Source organism: Marmota monax, unplaced genomic scaffold (genome assembly GCF_021218885.2).
Source record: "Marmota monax isolate L192 unplaced genomic scaffold, Marmota_monax_Labrador192_F-V1.1 WCK01_AAM20220418_F8-fsc00027, whole genome shotgun sequence".
Lineage (NCBI taxonomy): Eukaryota > Metazoa > Chordata > Mammalia > Rodentia > Sciuridae > Marmota > Marmota monax.
The window spans coordinates 16504400-16524030 of record NW_026694617.1 but is presented as its reverse complement, the minus strand read 5'-3'; the positions used below and the strand labels follow the sequence as shown (position 1 = coordinate 16524030).

Here is a 19631-nt window from a genome sequence, read left to right as displayed (position 1 = left end):
GTAGCTACTTAAGTTTCTTATTAAAAAAATGACGTTGGGGCTGGGGATGTGGCTCAAGTAGTAGCGCGCTCGCCTGGCATGCACGGGGCACTGGGTTCGCTCCTCAGCACCACATAAAAATAAAATAAAGATGTTGTGTCCACTGAAAACTAAAAAATAAATATGAAAAAGTTCTCTCTCTCTCTAAAAAAAAGATGTAGTCTTTGCATACAATCTGTATATTGTAGTATTTGCATCCTCTGTATTTTGTAAATTATCTATAGTTTAGTTGTAATACCTAATATAATGTGAATAGTTGTTAAACTTTATTATTTAGGGAACGGCAAGCAAAAAAAGTCTGTGTTCAGTATAGACATTTTTTCCCCCCAAATATTTTCGTTTCTTCTTGGTCAGTTGACTCCACTGATGTGGAATTCGTGATGCAGAGGTCCAACTGTGTTTGTTATTTTGTTGGGTATTTATTCATACTGTACACTAAGGTGGTGGTTCTTAGTCCTGAGATATTCACTGTGTTTGGCAAGATACCCCCTGACCAATGCTGTAAGAGAGAGATGAGTGGAGGACAGGAGCGGGTGGGGACACAGAAGTAGGAGCAATCAGCCTTGTCTGGAGCAGGCAGAGACAGCCTCACTGAATGGTGACCCTTGGGTTGGCTTGCCATTTGTGTCCTTTCGGTTAGTTTGCTACCATTTATTCCTGTCACAGGCAGAAGATAATGCCCCAGTAGTTCTAGGAAATATGGGAGTGTTTTCATATATGGAGAATATTTAAAGTTTAAAAAGTGCTAACAAAATATAAAGACTGTATCTCTTTTTCTTTGCTTATAAAAAGCTGCTTTATGTCAATAGTAGAAATTTGGGCTGATGGCCCTTCGTCTATCCAGTGAAAGTACTTTATGGTGATTCTAGAGCATAAACCAAGAATTGAGCTTCTGGATTCTGGTTTCTTGGGATATTCATGTTATGGAGGCCTTTTTTACCCCAGGAGGTAGATCTGATTCCTCTCAAGTGACTGAGACAGTGAGATGTAATTAATTTCAGGGCTAAGTGGTTCCTGCTTCATCTTTTAGTCCTCTGATAGACTCTCAGTAAGTACAGCTGAGTTAAATATTTACCTGAAATTTCTCTATCATTTTATGTGGATATTATTAAGGAGAAAAGTGTTGAGACTAAAGTTCTAAGATGAAGGGAGTAATAAAGTTTTATTGAGAGGAGTAGGTGTGCTCTCGTATTCGATTTTGACCTTCACTGCCTCTTGGTACTTAATAAATGGATTCTACTTCTTCCTCCCTTTTTGTGCCAGGCTGTGGCCATTTGCATTATTGTCTTTGGTTTACTGGTGGGCTATGAGAGTTTGTGATTTCATTTAATTTTGTGTCTTTGTGCAGGTTGTGCATTTGCCCAGTTCATGACTCAGGAAGCAGCTCAGAAATGCCTTGCAGCTGCTTCTCCAGAGACTGAGGTAAGGAAAGCTTTTCTTTTACCCCATAATGTAGGAGAGAGTGATTCCTAGGGGCAAGATCTGGTGTTTACACAAAGTTTCATTATTTTTGTTAATGATGCTGCTGCTGATAAACTAGCACTTGGTGCGTGTTAGGCACTGAACTTTACATGCATTACCTTATTTAATCATTGTGTCAGCCCCATTAGGTAAATAGGAATATTATCCGTATTTCTTGGGCAAGGAAACAGGTATAATAATTTCTCTAATGTTTATCAATTGCTGTCTATGTGGCCTCTATCCTAGGCTGATAACATGATGTGACATGAAGGTATTAAGACAATCTGTGAAGTGGAATACATATTTGAGAAAGTGTGTGGATGATTGAGAATTTTTCTCTGTTATGTAACCAAGTATATATTGTTTTGAGATAAAGTTATCCTGTATTGCCATTATCCCTTATATTTTCTAGTTACTACCATTTTACTAACTTTCTTTAGAATACTAAAAATAAACCTGATTGCAGATCATTTTACTCTATTTTGGCCTACTTTGGAATTAATCATCTCCCCTAAAGTAAATCCTTTACTGGTGACTGCCCTCAGTACACACATGACCTTTTGCTTAGCTATACTAAATATTATGAGGGTCAGGGATCCACTTGTGGACAGCTGGGATGAAACATCCTGGGACTTGACTTCCACAATATAATTGGGGTTTTCTGATTCCCTTTCCTTGGTGTTCCTTGTCAGGTGCTCAGTTTCTGCTTGTTGTGTATTTGAAGAGAGGGTTACAATCTGTTACAGGGTGGTGGCCTTAAGCTGGGTGGCCGGCAGCTCAAGGTTGACTTGGCTGTGACCCGTGATGAGGCTGCAAAGCTTCAGACAAAGAAGGTGAAGAAGCCAACTGGAACCCGGAACCTCTACTTGGCCCGAGAAGGCTGTGAGTAGTGGAAAGGAGATGTGAACTAGGCTTCTGAGTAGCTGGCTCCATGCCATGACATAATCCAACAATTGTATTTTGGTGCATATTAAAAAAAAAATTTCTTCTTAATTGTATTGTCATTCCACCTTACTAGTTGTGGCTTTCTGTTAGAAAAACTTCACCCAATTTTTAAATTAACTGATCCCATTCTTTTTTCTGCCTGATTGCCTTTAGACGGTTGGTTTTTTTTTTTTTTTTGTACTGGGGATTGAACTCAGGGATACTCAAACATTGAGCCACATCCCCACTCCTATTTTGTATTTTATTTAGAGACAGGGTCTCACTGAATTTCTTGGTGTCTTGCATTTGCTGAGGCAGGCTTTGAACTCACGATCCTCCTGCCTCAGCCTGGGATTATACATGTGCACCACTGCGCCTGGCCTTTAGACTTTCTTGATGGAAGATTGGCAAGTCAAAGAGGGAGGAAAAACTTAAAACTATCTTTGATTCTTGACATCATTTCTTTTATTTTTTTAGATGCTAGGAATTGAGTCTTACACATGCTAGGCAAGCACTGTGCCAGTGAGCTATATCCCTAACCCCTTGCCATCATTTTTTTTTTTTTTTGAGAGAGACAAATTTTTTTTAATATTTATTTTTTAGTTTTCGTTGGACACAACATCTTTTTATTTTTTTATGTGGTGCTGAGGATCGAACCCAGCGCCCCGCACATGCCAGGCTAGTGCGCTACCGCTTGAGCCACATCCCCAGCCCCCCTTATCATCATTTTTAACAAGAGGTGTTCTGAAGGCGTTGAAAATTATGACTAATTGCTCTTTTGGATTATTCATGGATTTAAAGTGGGCATCTAGTACCTTTCCTTAATATCAGGAAGGTAACCAGAAATTAGCATAAGTTAAAAAAAATCCTTTTTTCTAGGTCACATGGTATTTATCAGCTTGCTTCCTGCATAGTCTCAACTAGTAGCCTTTGATCCTAGACCTCTATAACAACGGATGTGTTCTCTAGTCTGACTTATCTCAGTGCTGAGTGATGGCCCCTGGTACATGAGAGGCAGCTAAGTTTAAGGGGCTGGTTATAGGTGGTACATTCATAATCCTTACATTGTACTTATTTTCAGAACTTTCTCCAGGTTTTTCGGTTAGTATTGTGCCTATATATGAAACTTCTTTGAAGGGAGAAAAGGAAGAGAACAAAGTCACAAAATATTGAGAGTTTTAGTCCTTAAGAGTAGCTCTAAGTCCAGAACTTAGCCCTGTAGCCTATTTTTGGACCTGACCAAATGATAACATGTTCTGGCCAGCACAGTCCTCTGGGCCCTGTACAGAGTTTGCATCATTCAAATCACATTCCTCCTGTTGCTCAGTGAAAATTCCCTTGGTGATATCTTGGCCTTTTTTCCTCTTTCTGCAGTGATCCGTGCTGGGACGAAGGCAGCCGAGGGTGTGAGTGCTGCTGATATGGCCAAACGAGAACGGGTAAGCAAATTAGGCACCAGCCTACTTTTAAGGCTCCATGGTTTAAAGTCGGTCAAAAACAATTATTAGATGCAGTATTATATGCCATTATAATAACTGAATCTTATTTTTGTTTTCCTAGTTTTTCATCAGTAAGCATCTGCTAAGAAGTTCACTGCTGGATCATGCAGTAGACATGTAAAGGCTAGGACTATGTATAATTGTAAATGTAGAGTAGCATCAGAAAGGAAGAGCTATATAGGTTAGAGTATTAGGATGGGGGAGATGTGGGTTTGAAAGGAGCAGCTAAGATGTCATTGGGGAAGGGGTGATAACTCCAGTTTATAAAATTGTTGTAGTAAAATTCTATATTATAGGAGTTTCCACTGTTAACTGATAGCTGATGTTATGGCACATGCCTGTCATTCCAGCAGCTCCTGAGGCTAAGGCAGGAGGATCACAAGTTCAAGGCCAGCCCTAGCAATTTAGCAATATCCCATCTCAAAAAAGGGCTGGGGATGTGGTTCAGAGCCTCTAGGTTCAATCTCCTATAAACTGCCTCCCCCCCAAGAAAAACCATAACTGTTAACAGCATTAACTGTGAGACCTTAAAGTTTGGGAAATAATGAACAGAGGTAAGGATATAATGACAACCAGGAACATTGTTTCTTTTTTTCAGTGTGCACAGGTTTTATACTAGTGTTCAGTTTCTTTTGTAGTGAACATCAAGAAATCTTGGTATTTGAGGGAACATGGTGTGCCCTTTTCTGACTAAAATGCAATGATGACATATTGAATTTTAGAGCTAATTTTGAAAATTAGCTCTAAATCCAGTGAAAAGTTCACTGGATTATGTGTAGTAATTATAAATTCACAGCAGGCACAGCTTTTCCTGGGAGAAAAATAGTCTGTTGAACTTAGACATGATAGCCTCTTCAGATGTCCCTTTAGTATTCATTTTCAAAGTATTTGTTTATTTTGCAACTTGTATATACCTTTACCAAACAAGGAGCAGCAGGACTGAGAAGACTTGATAAAAGAGAAAAAAATTAACCGAGAGCTTTTTATCCTATTAACCTAGTTTAAAAAAAAACAAACTAGCAGAAGAATGTCATCCTTCATTTTGTTTCTTAGGCAGGTCACCCAGGGAACCGCTGTTTCTGGCAGTGTAGTTGAGGGAATTGCCTCTAGAGCGGAATTTGATTTTGTGGTCATGGATGTGTCTTTGCCTCAGGGTGGCAGAGTTGAGTCAAGACACTGTTCTATGCTTTAAATAAGTCCTATTTCTTTTTGGAAGGAAGCTCCAGATAATTAGTTTGAGTTAGTGGGTAGATGAGCACTGGGCATAAACATTAGCCACAATATTCATTCTTTTTGCTCTGGGCAATATTTTGAAACAGGGATTTGTATGTGTGTGTGTAAGTAATCTAATTTTGGTCTCATGTTAGTACTGAGAGACAGACTATATTTTATCTGCAGTTCCATTTTGTGAATGAAAAATTGAGTCTTGAAAATTTCATGTTTTTTCTGCAGTTGGACAGCTTTCTAGTTCAGATCTGATTCCAGAGCCCATGATCTTTCCACTACCTACCCACTGTCTAACCTCCTTAAACCTTTCTTTTCTTGTGCTGGTTATTAAAAGGCTTTAAGGTTGTTAGTTTTCTTTCTTTTTCTATATGTGATTTTGGGATGAGGATCATGGTTCTTTCCATCTATAGAATTTATGTCTGCCTTTTTAAAGGATGGGTTCTACTATTAACAATTTGTAATTTTTTTAGTTTGAACTACTGAAACATCAGAAACTCAAGGACCAGAATATCTTTGTTTCCCGGACCAGGCTTTGCCTGCACAATCTCCCAAAGGCTGTGGATGACAAATGGCTCAGGAAACTGCTGCTGAATGCCACTAGAGGAGAGAAGGGGGTGCGCATCAAGGAGGTGAGAGTTGCCCCATGCATTCAGAACTTCCATTCTCATCCTGGGTTTATTAACTGTGTATTTCTGGCTAGGATTCTGACATATTAACAGATTTTCTTTTTAACACAGTGTCAGCATGTAACACTGGATTCAGCAGTCATTTTTGTTTTGTCTGTCTTATGAGAACTGTCTTCCATCTGACCAAATTACAGCAGAATGTGAGGAAGTCTCTATCCTCGTGAATTAATTTAGCAAGCATTTATTAAATGCCTGCTATGTATTCAGCATCATACTGGGTGCTGTATTGTGAATTTTCTTGCAGAGAAAATAATTTTTGTGCTTTGCTCTTTAGAAGAGCATTTTATTTCTAATTAGGGTCTTACTCAATGGAAAGAGCCCCTAGTACCCCATGTTGAGCAGAGGGGCCATGCATGTCTTCAATAGTTCATACTAGGTCTTGGTTCAACTCCACATGAGTGCTGAATCCTCTCCTCTGTGTCTCTTTCATAGGACTTACTGTTAACACTGGCCTGAAAAACCAGACTGAACTCTTCGAGAGCTACTGTTATTATCCCCAATCCTTGGTATAGCACATAATAATTTTTCATTAGTATTTATTTTAAAAGTACCACGGCCAATATTTGGGGTCTGCTTTGCTCTGTTTTATCACCATAAACTGTTTTAAGCACTGAAATCCTCTTTAAAATGTATATGTTGATATTAGGAAATGATGTGAGAAAGTGTGAATATATCAGCATATATCTCACCAACATTCCTAGTAAAACTGCTAGAAGTGTTACTGGCTTAGGGTCCATGCCAGTAACCTCTCATCAACTTCCACAATACTTAGTGTCTATTTAAAACCTGTGAGAATGTAGCAAAATCTCTGTATTCTATAATGTGTGCATTATATTGGATTTTTCTCTTTATTTTTTGGTTTATATAAGTATAGTGATTCAGTAAGACATTAAGCATCTTGAGGACAGGAACTCATTGTATACTTCTCTTGATTCCCCACTGGTGCACACAATAGTATCTAGACACACAGTGGATACTGAACAAAAATCAAATATAGACTCCATGTGTTCCCAATACTTAGACTTCTCCGTTTTAAGGGAATGACAGCTTTCAGGAGTAATTGAATATAAATGGTCAGTTTTCTCATTATATCCTACCATACCTCAGTGGTCCAGTACTTACCACATCTTGCTTAAGAATTTGGGGAAAAAAGAGGATCTGATTTTGAGCAGAGAGCTGAAACTTCTTTCTGTATTTCTGAGTCTAGAAGTTGGAAGGCTCGCTCTCATACCAGAAATGTCTTTCTCACCCAAAGCCACTGGCCTTCCCTCCTTCTTTCAATAAGTCCCTTCCTGGGCCTTGCTTTAGTGATGAGATCTATGGACAGTTTTCCATCCACAGTGATAAATTGTTATACAGTGTGGAGTGCCATATGCCTCTCAGCTTGTATATATTGTGAATAGTTAACTGCTATAAACTTGCCTTGGCAAGTTTTATTGTATTTATGTGCTTATTTATGGGTCTGTGTTGATGTCTATAAATTCTTAGTAAACAGGAAAATAATCTGCTCTCAGTGGGTGTATTCTAATTAGATGGACACTTAGAAATATTATTTTAGTATGTTTTTTATGATGGTAGCATAAATGAAGATTCTCTTTTTATAAACTGATTTTCTTCTTTTTTGTGTGTTTTGCTGGGGATTGAACTCTGCCTTCATGCTAAACAAGCACTGTACTGATCCATATTCCCAGGCCATAAGCTCATTTCTTATTGATTTTGTTAAAGCAGTTTATGTCAGGCAAGGCTTATCATTAAGTAATTGCTGTTTCTTTTTCTCATTCTACTCATAGTGTAGAGTGATGCGAGACCTTAAAGGAGTTCATGGAAAAACAAAGGTCCAGTCCCTGGGCTATGCCTTTGCAGAGTTCCAGGAGCACGAGCATGCTCTGAGAGCCCTCCGCCACATCAACAACAATCCAGAAATCTTTGGGACTCAAAAGGTAAGCCTCATCCTTCAGAGAGACTTGTTTCCTTGGAGCCACCTGTGGAAAAGAATAGCTAGTGGATGGGGTGGAGGAGGAGATATGAGTGGTTATTCCAGGTGGTAAAATGATTATAAGGAGCTCTAAAATGGATAGACTGCTTGCAGACTGGCTCCTTACCTTTAAGTAGAGCTAGTGAGTAGTAATCTCTGGTTTGTGGGGGTAGGTACTTACTCACAGATCAAAGTCTAAATTTGCACTGGGTTCAATCCCCAGCACCCCACTCTACCCACCCCACCCCCCAAAAAAGTTTAATGAATGTTGTTCTTGTCTCTTTCTGTCACAGAGACCAATAGTGGAGTTCTCTTTGGAAGATCGAAGGAAACTTAAAATAAAGGAACTAAGGATCCAGCGCAGTCTGGTAAAAAAAAAACTTAATATTTTTTATAAGGACATAGTTATTTAAACTTAAAATTTCTTCAGTTTGTGCTTCTGCTCCCTTAGAGCAATTCTCAGCCCAATTAAGGTTATTCACCCTTTACTTTCAATTCCCTAAGGCTCTTTAGGCCATTTTCTCCTCTGCTGGCTGTCTTGTGATAGCTCCATAGATAAAGGGAGGATGGAGGAAGCAGTCAATAGTTTGTGTATAGGTTTGTGTGGGACATGTCAAACGTAATGGATGTTGTTATGGTTTTACATTAATGTAGGTTTCAGTGTCCCTTCTAGAATTCTTTTTTCTTAGATAGCTCCAGAAACATGATGCCTGCTAGTTTTAGAACTTTTTTTTTTTTTTTTTGTGGTGCTAGGGATTGAACCCAGGGCCTTGTGCATGTGAGGCAAGTACTCTACTAACTGAGCTATACCCCAGTCTCTTTAGAACTGTTTTTAATCTAGCATGGTAAATGGAAAATAGAGATTTTGGGAAGTTTGAACTTGTGTTCAAACTCTAGTTTTGCTTCTTTCTTGCTATATATTCCTTGGTAAGTTATTATCACTCAGAATCTCATTTTGTAAAATGGGTTGACAATATCTGCCTCACTTGGCTGTGAGGATTAAATGAGATGACACTTGTCATTGCCTACCTTACTGCATTGTCATTTTCCTGCCCATCTTCCTCTTATAGCTCTTATCAGTATCATACCTTAACTTGTATATATAGTGAATATTCATAGTCTTTATGGTTCTACCAAGAGCATGACTAAGAGATGAGCAATTTTAGTGGTTAAGACAGTGACTGTGGGTTGGAGAACTTGGGATCTGGCTATTGTTCAGGTTAATTTTGTTATTACACATGATAGAATTATTTAATGCCTTTAGCCATTGCTTGATTAGTGACTCTTAAGCTGCTGGCTTTGTTTTTTCACATTGTTCTTTGCCCTTATGTACATACTACTCCTTCTGTGTAAAAATGCCCCTTTCAACCTTAACTCAAAACAGATACTTTTTATTTCCATATTCAGATCAAATGAGTTATGTTTTTCTACCTCTCAGATAAGTCCTCATTACTTTAACTTTCTTAAATGACTTTGTTTTTTACTTTGCTTTATTTGTGTATGCGTCTCTAATCTCCATTTGTTTTGTTATATCTATAGCTTCACTATTTAGAAATAGACTGGCATATAATCAGTGTTGGTTGTAACTGTACCTATCTGGACATTTTAAGGTGAAAGGGCATAATAGCAAACTCCTATTGTTACATTATTTTTCTTGAATCTTCTTTTTCTTTGACTTAATTACAAATAAATCTGTAACATTACTTATGTCTTCCTTTGAAGCCATAGCATCTTTTTTTTTTCTTCACTTCCTTTATGTCTTCTCTAATGCTCTTCCTTTATCTAGATCTGAATTTCTGACTTGTGTCATTTTCCTTCTCTCTGAAGAAATTTGTTTAGCGTTTCTTACAAGGTAGATCTCCCGGTAACAAATTTCCTCAGAAAGTCTTTATTTCTCCTTCATTTCTAAAGATTATTTTGTTGGATACATAATTCTAGGTTGGTGATTATTTTCCCTCAGAATTTTGAATACCCCACTTTACTCTTTTCTTATTTACATGATTTCTGGAGAGAAATTCAGTGTTTAGTGTAATCTACCCTTATTCCTCTAGAGATAAGATTTTTTCTTTTTGTTTCTTTCAAGGTCTTGTCTTCAGTTTTTTACAATTTGACTATGATATGCCTAGATATGGGTTTTGGGGTATTTGTTTTTTTTCTTAGCTCCTATATGTGGTTTTATGTCTGTTATTACTTTTTAAAAATCCTTAGCCTTTACTACTTTAAATATTTCTTTTGTTGCTTGCTTTCTTCTCTTGGTATTCCTCTTTCATGTGTGTTACCCATTTTGTACTTTTCCCTCATTACTGGCTTTTGAGTCTTGGGCAAGTTACTCTATGCCTGTTTCTGTGTTATGGGAAGGGTAATGGTTGTTTTGTGTCCCCCACCCAGTAACTATCTGTTACTATAGTAGGGCTTGTGAACTGCTTGTATTTATTTTTCTATAGTCTCCAACCGTGTGGGGAAAGAATTCCCCTTCTTTCACCAAACTCACATAAAGCTCCACTTCTGCTGAGTATTTCCAGCAAACAAACCTTATCCAGAAACCAGACGGCAGTTTCTTGTTTTATGCAGCAAAAAATGAGTTTGAAGCCTGCAACCAATAAGCCCCAAAAGGAGCCAAAAGAGCCTGGAAAAGACAAGCAACAGAAGGCAGCCCAGACTCACACACAGGAACAAAGCAAGAAACCCCCAGCCCAGAAGGGAAAGTCAGGCTCTACCTCATGGACAGGGTTCCAGACCAAGGCTGAAGTGGAGCAGGTGGAGCTGCCTGATGGAAAGAAGAGAAGAAAGGTCCTGGTGCTTCCCTCACACCGAGGCCCCAAAATTAGGTGAGATGCAGGAGGGTGGCATGGAACAGGGCAACTCTGGGCACATTTGTTTTTGTGCAGCTCTTTTCCCTTCTGTGGCATTTATTTGGATTGGATGAAAGGGATTTTTAGTGCTATGCTGGTTCCACATGGGATTAACACACAAGTTTTTCTACACCAGCAGAGAAGTTACTCTTGGATCAAATGGCAGAGGGAGCCTCAGAGGAGCCTTCCAGGGCAGGCTTTTATGCCATTTTTCTCTTTTGAAGAGCTTCCTCCTGTCCAGATGGCTAGTTCTGTCAGCTGACGCCATATACTTGAAGCTCACCTGTAACTTCTGTTTGGGGTGCCAGATTAGTGCTATGTGTAAATGTAGATTTTTATAAAATATTTAGTAAGTAATGAAGGTCTTTGTCATTCCCATGATTTAAACAACAACAAAACCTGATAAGTACACAAATGTTGATCCTTAGGATCATCTGTTCCAGAATCCCATTTTAGAGTGACTCAACTTATCCTGGGCCTAGAAAGAGTTTGAATAAAAAAGGAATTTATCTCTGGGACTCAAGAGAGCCCAGGAATACCAATTAGAGGAAAGACTCAGGGTGATATTTAATTGGATGTCTTATTTCAGGTTGCGGGACAAAGGTAAAGTGAAGTCCCTCCGTCCCAAGAAGCCAAAGACTCAGAAAAACCAGTGGAAGCAAGAGAAAAAGCAGTTATCTTCCAAGCAGGTGAGTTCTTCAGGGTACATACTTTATGGTGAGTCTCCCAGGCTGGCAGCACTCTCATACCTGGGTTAGTTGAGCAAATGTATTCTGGATTGCAATTGCATAGGACTACAGCACTGTCACATCTACTGAAATTAATAAAAACTTCTTAATATCATTTAATGCATAGCCCATATCAAAATTTCCCTAATTGTCTCAAAAATATTTTTTAATGCTTGGATAGCCTTGGTCAGGATCCATCAAAGTTCATATATTACCTTTGGGTTTTGTATTTCTTCAGTCTTCTTTTATTCTATAGTAGCCCTCTTTCTTTCCATGCCCCTTTTTTTCCATGTTGTTAATTTTTTTAGGTCATTTGCCCTAAAATATAATTGATTTTGAGTTTAGCCACTTTGTGATATCACTGAACTTGTCCCTATGACACCACATATTGCCTTTCAATTGATAGGAATAGCAGCTCAAATTCAGTTTTTTTTTTTCTCTTTTAAAAACCAGAACATTTATTGGATGGTTAATTGTTGAAATTCTCAAAATGAACTGGATGCTACAACAGTTGACCTCTTGGGTTTAGGAGTTGTTCCTTCACAGAATCCATGCCTGAATCTGTGGTATAAAATTCTTAGGTGCCTCATTAGACCAGTCCTGGTGCTGTTTTATCTTTTGGTCTTGGCACGCCAGTTATACTTTCTCTAGCTCTTGGCAGGGTAGCCACATTTGCAACAGGTTGACTTCTAAAGGTGGTAGGCCTTAGAGCTCCAGTGGTGGCACAATGTGTGTATTATTGCCCTTGCCAAATGATGACATTCCCTTTGTCATCTCCCTTCTGCTGTGGAAACCAAAGAGCTCAAGTTCAGTTTTCTTGACAAGTGTATTTCATGGATGGTGCTGTATGCTTCCTTGCATCACAGACATCATACTTGGTTGCCCCTTTTTAGTGATGTGGATATTGGTCAGTAATGTAAAAATTATCTACCTCGATTTAGAAAGTTTCCCACCAACCTTTTTTTAAAAAAATATATATATTTTTTTAGTTTTTTTAGGTCGACACAGTATCTTTATTTTACATTATGTGGTGCTGAGAATCGAACCCAGTGCCTCACGCATGCTAGGCGAGTGCACTACCACTTGAGCCACATTCCCAGCCCTCCCACCAACCTTTTATCTATGGTTTTAGCAATCATTGCTGAGTGCTATTTAGACCCATTATTTCATTATGGGTTGCAGAAAAGTGATTTTATTGTTCATTCAACCTTTTTGCATTGCAAATTGTAGGCAAAAAAATTGGGGGGTTACCACCAAATACCGTTTGTATGAGAAAGGCAGGGTAACTGTTCACTTTTTAATTTTCTCTGTGTATTGGTTTGCAGAGTAATAAGCTGTTGCCCTACCAACTTCCTATGGCAACCAATAAGAATTTTTTAGTATTTTGGAATTCTTGGTTTCCATATATTTGATGTGTTTCAGTCCAGTGCTATTATCATGCTTGTCCTATCATAGGCCAAAAGAAGCCCCTTCAGATTGGCTTCTGAGTCCATCTGACATGACCTTATCTGTCTTATATGCTTTTTCCTAGTCCTGGCATTAGCCATTTTTCTAAGGAGCCCTAGTTCCTTTTAGTAGAAAATACTTATCCTGTGTTCTTGAACATTTGAGGTCAAATTTTTTTCTACCTTCCCTATTCCATTTCTTTTAAGGTTAAAGGAAGCATTAATTTCTCATCCTACCTAAGAAATCTGTTTCTGGGAAATTTCTGGCTATATCACATGATATTAGAGATCCATTTCTGAAATCCCTTAAGTGGTATATTCTTTATTTTTTTAATATATTTTTTTTTAGTTGTTGATGGATCTTTATTTTACTTATTTATTTATATGTGGTGTTGAGAATCAAACCCAGTGCCCCACACATACGAGGCAGGCACTTTACCACTGAGCCACAACTCCAGCCCAAGTGGTATTCTTGGTGAGGACTGGAGCAAGCAAGAATGTCCATACTCTGGACTGTGTTGAGGTTAAAGTGAGTGAATGGGAGCTAGAATGGGAGAGGCTCCAAGACTTTCAGCAAGCTCTGCTCCCATGTGCTGTTGCTCTGATGGATGGACCAATGGATGATTCCTTTTGAGCTTTTCTCTTTAAGGGTCTCTCTCTGAAGGTCTATCTCTTCTTGGAGGGGTGTGATCTCTATAGCTCCTTATTTTCTCTCTTCGTTGACTTAAAGGTAAGGTGATATTTAGTGTTTGAAACTGATTATCTTATGTCTTCTTTCCTTTACTTTGTAGGTACCTAGGAAAAAAGCTAAGGAAAATAAGACAGAAGTCCACTTCAACCAGTTGGTCGAACAGTATAAGCGGAAATTATTGGGACCTTCTACAGGAGCACCTCTTGCAAAGAGGAGCAAATGGTTTGACAGTTGATGCTGCTAGCAGACTGGGTAAGAAGTCAGGCATGTACTTTCTGGTAAAGCTCTTAACCCATGTCTTTCACTGAGGGAAAGAAGATCCCTGAGAGCACCCACTCTGTTAGGAGGCTCCCTGGACTGTGCACATCTGAACTTTGGTTCATCCTCCAGTATGTGGCTAGTTAGCCACAAAGAAATATCTGAAAAACATCATGATGGTTCTTGCAATATTAGCCAGATTATTGTGTGAAGTTGTGTCTATTATTGTCCATTTTTATTCTGTTTCTCAAATGGAATTAATTGTAAAAAAGCATTCTGGAGCACTGAGTTTTTAAAATGTATAATTTGTTAACATCCTCTAAATGAAATATTGTGATTCTTTCAAAAACAGACTATGTCTCATTTCTAATATTAAATCCTTTATTATTTATTAACATTTTGACATTCCTAACTAGTTCAGCTCTATAGAACTGTATGCTGTAGGAGTTGACTAAGTAAAAGCAGAAAAAAATAAAATTGTTGATATAATCAATGCAAGGTGGAGACACTTGAATTGGAAAGCAGTTGAGGGCAATGGGCCAGGCACAGAGCAGCACCTGCTAAGTGTCTACTATTATGAAAGGGTAATGGCTGATAGCTGATTAGAGATCAGTTTGCTGTGGCTAGAGACACTCGCCTGGCCAGTGATGACCTGCATTTCTGTCATGAAGCTCTTGCTGGGGACTCAGAGCTAGTAGCTGTGGTAGAAAAAACAGTGAACATGAAGCCCAGGTCCCTCTAAGGCTAAGTACCATCACCCTGTGGATTCTTTGGGGGTCTTAGTTTCTTCACCTGTAGAATAAGGGTTTAACTAACTATTCTCTCTGATCCTTTGCTGCTCTAAATTCTTCCTTCATTCTTAATTTTTTTTTTAAATTTTTAGTTGTTGATGGACCTTTATTTTATTTACTTATTTTTATATGGTGCTGAGAATTGAACCCAGTGCCTCACACGTGTGAGGTAAGTGCTCTACCACTGAGCTACAACTCCGGCCCCTCTATTTCATTTTTTTTTAAGAGAGAGAGAGAGAAGAGAGAGAGAGAATTTTTTAGTATTTATTTTTCAGTTTTCGGTGGACACAACATCTTTATTTTATTTTATGTGGTGCTGAGGATCAAACACAGCGCCCCGCGCATGCCAGGCGAGTGTGCTACTGCTTGAGCCACATCCCCAGCCCTCTATTTCATTCTTATAATATTCATATTCCTTCTCTCTCTTTTCTAAAGAAAGGGTAGGGGCTAGGGGCTGAAATATTAGAGTCAAGGTCCACAAGGATCCTGATGGCATGAGTAGTGGGCTGAGTCTGAAAGATGAAAATCACTGGAGACAAACTGAGCTGGGGTCTAAAATCCCATTGCATAACTTCTGGTGAGAGGGTGGGAGTCAATTGAATTCATGTTAGAAAGCAGCAGTCTGGCCCTGACATGTGCAAAGGGACCATTGGGCTGTCTTAATAGTAAACATGTAAGGTCTCAGGTGAAGGAGCTGCTAGTACTCTGAGCTGGCCAGTTCACACATGCAGGACAAATGTAATGACCAAGTAGGTGAAAGAAACCAGAATGCCACATGGAAGCAGAAATGGTCATGAGTTAATTGTTGTTGAAGCTGGTCATGGGTAAATGGAGATTTGTTACACTATTCTTTCTGCTTGTATGAACATTTTGAAATTTTCATAGTAAAAAGTCAAAAAAGACAATGGATGAGTTGATAAAGGAAAGTATATTGGCCTGCCTGAGAAGAAAATTCTTGGGGGATGATAGAATGAGGAAACCAAGAAGGGTATATAGAAGCAGATGAGTGAAAGCCACAAGAAATCAGATTTTGGCTCAGCATAAGGAAGAATTTTTTTAACATAGCTGTCAGGTGTGTGAGTCCATCTAGTCCAGATATAGATGTGGTATGTCTAGGATACTGTCTGGGGACTGCATTGCCAGAGTTATGCTAAAGGAGATGGTAAGGACTGGTCAGATCATTGATATTTGGCCCCTTGATGACCTGAAGATATGTCTTTTTTCTTGCCCTGGTGCCTGAGGCCTTTTTTCTAGAGACTATCTGACATTCTTCTCTGCCCAGTGTTTTGCATATACTCAGTCCTCATTAACTCTGGTCCTTGAAGTGGCTTAGCCCATGTTTAAAACTCTGCTGTAGTTTCTCATCTTACTTTGATTAGAGTGATAACAGGCAATACAGCTCTATCCCCTCTCCTACCTTATCTTTGTTTATTCTCCTTTCTGTTTATTTTTGGCCACACAGGCCTGCCTTCAGTTCTCTTGACTCAGACACCTCAGAGCCTTTGTGTCTGTGTTCCCTCTAACTGGAAAACTTTTCTCCCCAATTAGAATATTAACTTTGTGAGAGGGAGTTTATCTTATTTGCTTCTAGAGAGACAGCACCTACAGAAACAGCACCTAGTCCTGACCCTGGCATTTATTAGGTATAAGAAGTGTTTATTAATTGAAAAAAAAAATTGAAAGAAAGAAATGGTACTCACAAGAGAAGAGAAAAAGTTGGGAACATAGGCCAGAGTTTTTGATTCCCTAGTCCAATCCAGTGCCATAAATGATGCTTTCACAGAACCATTGCTGAGCTAGGGATAGGGCTGTTTCAAGGCAGTATCTTGGGAAAATAATGAATACTCTAAATTCATTTGGTTCATTTAGAGATAGATGAAAAAGGCCTTGAAAAATATTTAGACCCTTTTGGAGAAATTAGAAGGACAGGTGCTATCTCCAGGGTTACCTTTAGACATTGTGACTGAGGGAGATTTGAACATTCTTGCAGTAGCCTGTAAACATACCTGTCCTAGATGTGGGAAGAAGTAAGGTACTTTTTCTTAAGGCTATGAAAGTAGCCACAACCTGCCTATCATTTGATAGATACTTTCTCCCTACTGTACAAATATCCCTAACATTTAAATATAATATATCTTAACATTTAGAATAGATAAAAAATGGCGTTCTTTCAGGTAACATTGCTAGATTTTGTTAGATCCAGATATTTCTTCTAACAGCTTTAGCAATTCAGTGTGTTAGAGCATCAGTCAGTTGCTTGGAAAGTTATTATTGCACAATTCTTTCAAGAGAGAGATGAGGATAAATCGTCTGGTTTCTCAACAACTGGGTTTCATATATGGTGTCCTCCTTTGAGACACGTTCCCATGGATTCTTTGGTTAGCCATTGACCCCTTGAGATTTGAATTCACTTCTACTTCACTTCGGAGCCTGATGTTTCAGGAAATGGGGTTTTCTTTTTTTTTTTTTTTTAATTGTAGATGGACACAATGCCTTTATTTTATTTATTTATTTTTATATGGTGCTGAGGATCAAACCCAGTGCCTCACACATGCTATAGGCAAGTGCTCTGCCACTGAGCTATGGCCCCAGCCTAGGAATGGGGTTTTCTGAATTAACGTGTAGGTTGAGTTATAGACTACTTGGTTACTAATAACAGTAAACATTTTTGTTCATTTTGAAGATTAAGGCCATCAGTCAAAATGATCAAGTTTTGGTGGTATTTCCCTGCTTAATTACACAGTAGCTTGGCTCAGAGGTAAGACTTCCAAATAAAGAATCTTAAGATAGTGTGCAGCTATTTCTTTGCCTTGTCCTCCTTCCCCAACCTTGATTAGTTGGTAATTTTTGAGGAATCTGCTTTATTCCGGATTATACAGTTTCTTCTTTTGGAGTTGGGCCTGGGGTAAGGAATGTGCTTCAACTGTTGTAGAATGAGAATTGTGGTGTCCTCTGTTACAAAGTTAGAGCATGTGTTTGTTTCTTTGAAATACAGTCAGGTATCACTGAAAAACTGGGGCACATTCCAAGACCTGCGTAGTTAGTCAATTTTATCATTATGCAAACATCACAGAGTGTACTCAACAGACTAAGATGGCCATAATGTTACTAGATGATGTAGTCTTTTTTTTTTTTTTTTTTTTAGTTGTAGACATAATGCCTTTGTTTTATTTATTTATTTTTATGTGGTACTAAGGAGTGAACCCAGTACCTCACACATTCTAGGTGAACACTCTACCACTGAGCCACAACCCCAGCCCTCAATGATATGGTCTTATGGTACTACTATTGTATGTGCAGTCCATCATTATGTGGCATATGGCTATACTTCAACTTTGGTATTATTTTGTCTTGAAAAGAAGTGTAATCCCAGATATTGGGAGACTGAGGCAGGAGGATTGTAATTAGTTCAAGGCCAACCTGGCAACTTAGACCCTGTCACAAAATAAAAAAGGCTGGGGATCTCTCTCAGTGGTAGAGTACCCTTGAGTTCAATCCCCCAGTCCCCTGTAGTACTGCATAAAAAAGAAAAGAAAGGATGGAGGGCAGGATGAAGGGAAGAAGAGAGAAGTAATTCAGAGTCAAAAACTTTGAAGGCTCCGGAGATCCTCTTTTTATTATACATTTGGCCTTCCATTGCCTGAAGAGGCAGGTAGTCACCACAGCGAGTACTGACTCTCCAGAATCTGCAGTTTCAGCTCTCCAGCTAACCTAAGTAGCCAGTTCTCTGCTTAATATCTCACTGTTTGTACAATGATTGACATCACCTGCCAGTTCTGTCATCTAAAGAGCAACTCTTCCCAGACAACTTTGAAAGTCCCTGTAACTTCTCCAAAAACTGCTTCTTCATGGAGATGGTCATATTATTGGACTTTGGGGTGCTGAGACAAAGTTTGTATTTCATTTTGCCTCTAGTGATGCTCAACTCTGATTTTTAACTCACTTCTAACTGGTACTTTAAGGGCCAGGATGAGATTTCTCTCAGGCCAAATAGAGATTTCCAAATTTCCCTTTGCCCAAAGTTGACCAATTTGGAAGCTGTCTACATGTGTTGCCTTGTTTTGATTCTTTTCTTGTCTTGCTACCTTTTCTTTCCAGAATTGTTTGAAAAGTCTGAGATCCCTTGTTAAATGGGGTGTTATTCAGCAGCCCAAACATGGGGTGACATAGGTGTAGTGTGTGGTTACATTGGCTTCTGATTCTGAACTGTAATTGGCTGCAGACAAGCTTCTCTATTCATGAAGGAGTTCAATGAGAAGATTGTTGGACACAGCCTGGAACCAATTCTGAGAAGAAAACCGCTGAGTTACTAAAAGACTTATTGGACCACCCCCAAACAGAGGATGTGCCCAGAGTCCACTGCCTTTTTATCAGAAATGAGCCTGTACTGCTGCAAAGCTGCCCCAGAGTCTCTTTCACTGAACAATTGATAGAAGGAAAGTCCTTTCTGTGTTTGAGGGCAGGATCTATATTTTATGCTTTGCTATATACCCTGCAACACTCAACATTGATTTACCCATAGTAGTAGTTCATGTAATACTGCTGAACTCTCTAAAGACTGTCTGTTCTAGGGCTTAGCTGGGCTTATGAAGGACAATGGAGTCATCTCCTGAGATGATACAGTGAAGGCCAATAAAAAGTGAATAATAATAACAAATTGCTGGTCACAGTACCTTGAATGTAGATCTATATCCTTTCTGCTATTCCTCGTCTATGCCAGTCTTGACAATTTCTTTGCCTCTACTCTCTACTCAGATGCCATCCATCATTCATGTTCAGACTTAAGGCCCAGCTCTTCCCTGGGGACCTCAAGCATCCTAGGGCATTGTGATCCCTCCAAGTTGCTGGCATACTTACTGGTTGGCTTCCTCTCGCTTGACAGTGTAGGCTACTGTGGCATATGGCTATACTTCAACTTTGGTATGATTTTGTCATATCTCTAGGTCTTGCCTTCCTAGGGAGACTGTGAACCCCTTGATGGTAAGAATTTTCTCCCTGTAGTTCAGCTCCAGGGCCTGGCACATGGTCCTTAGTGATTGGTTATTGAAGATAATA

At 39.0% G+C, this 19631-nt stretch overlaps 1 protein-coding gene and 1 pseudogene across 1 annotated transcript in view; one reads left to right on the top strand and one right to left on the bottom strand.

Annotated features, from left to right (window-relative positions):
- Positions 1 to 14278, top strand: part of Rbm28 (RNA binding motif protein 28) — a 30430-nt gene extending 16152 nt beyond the window's left edge. Inside the window, exons 11-19 of the mRNA XM_046422450.1 lie at positions 1388 to 1461; positions 2247 to 2382; positions 3799 to 3863; positions 5621 to 5779; positions 7627 to 7776; positions 8105 to 8179; positions 10383 to 10639; positions 11253 to 11352; positions 13628 to 14278. Coding sequence (XP_046278406.1) covers positions 1388 to 1461; positions 2247 to 2382; positions 3799 to 3863; positions 5621 to 5779; positions 7627 to 7776; positions 8105 to 8179; positions 10383 to 10639; positions 11253 to 11352; positions 13628 to 13762 — 1151 coding nt within the window. The 3' untranslated portion in view covers positions 13763 to 14278. The remainder of the gene's footprint in view (positions 1 to 1387; positions 1462 to 2246; positions 2383 to 3798; positions 3864 to 5620; positions 5780 to 7626; positions 7777 to 8104; positions 8180 to 10382; positions 10640 to 11252; positions 11353 to 13627) is intronic.
- On the bottom strand, positions 11850 to 12165 carry LOC124077915 (large ribosomal subunit protein eL37-like; annotated as a pseudogene).
- Positions 14279 to 19631: the final 5353 nt, after the last annotated feature.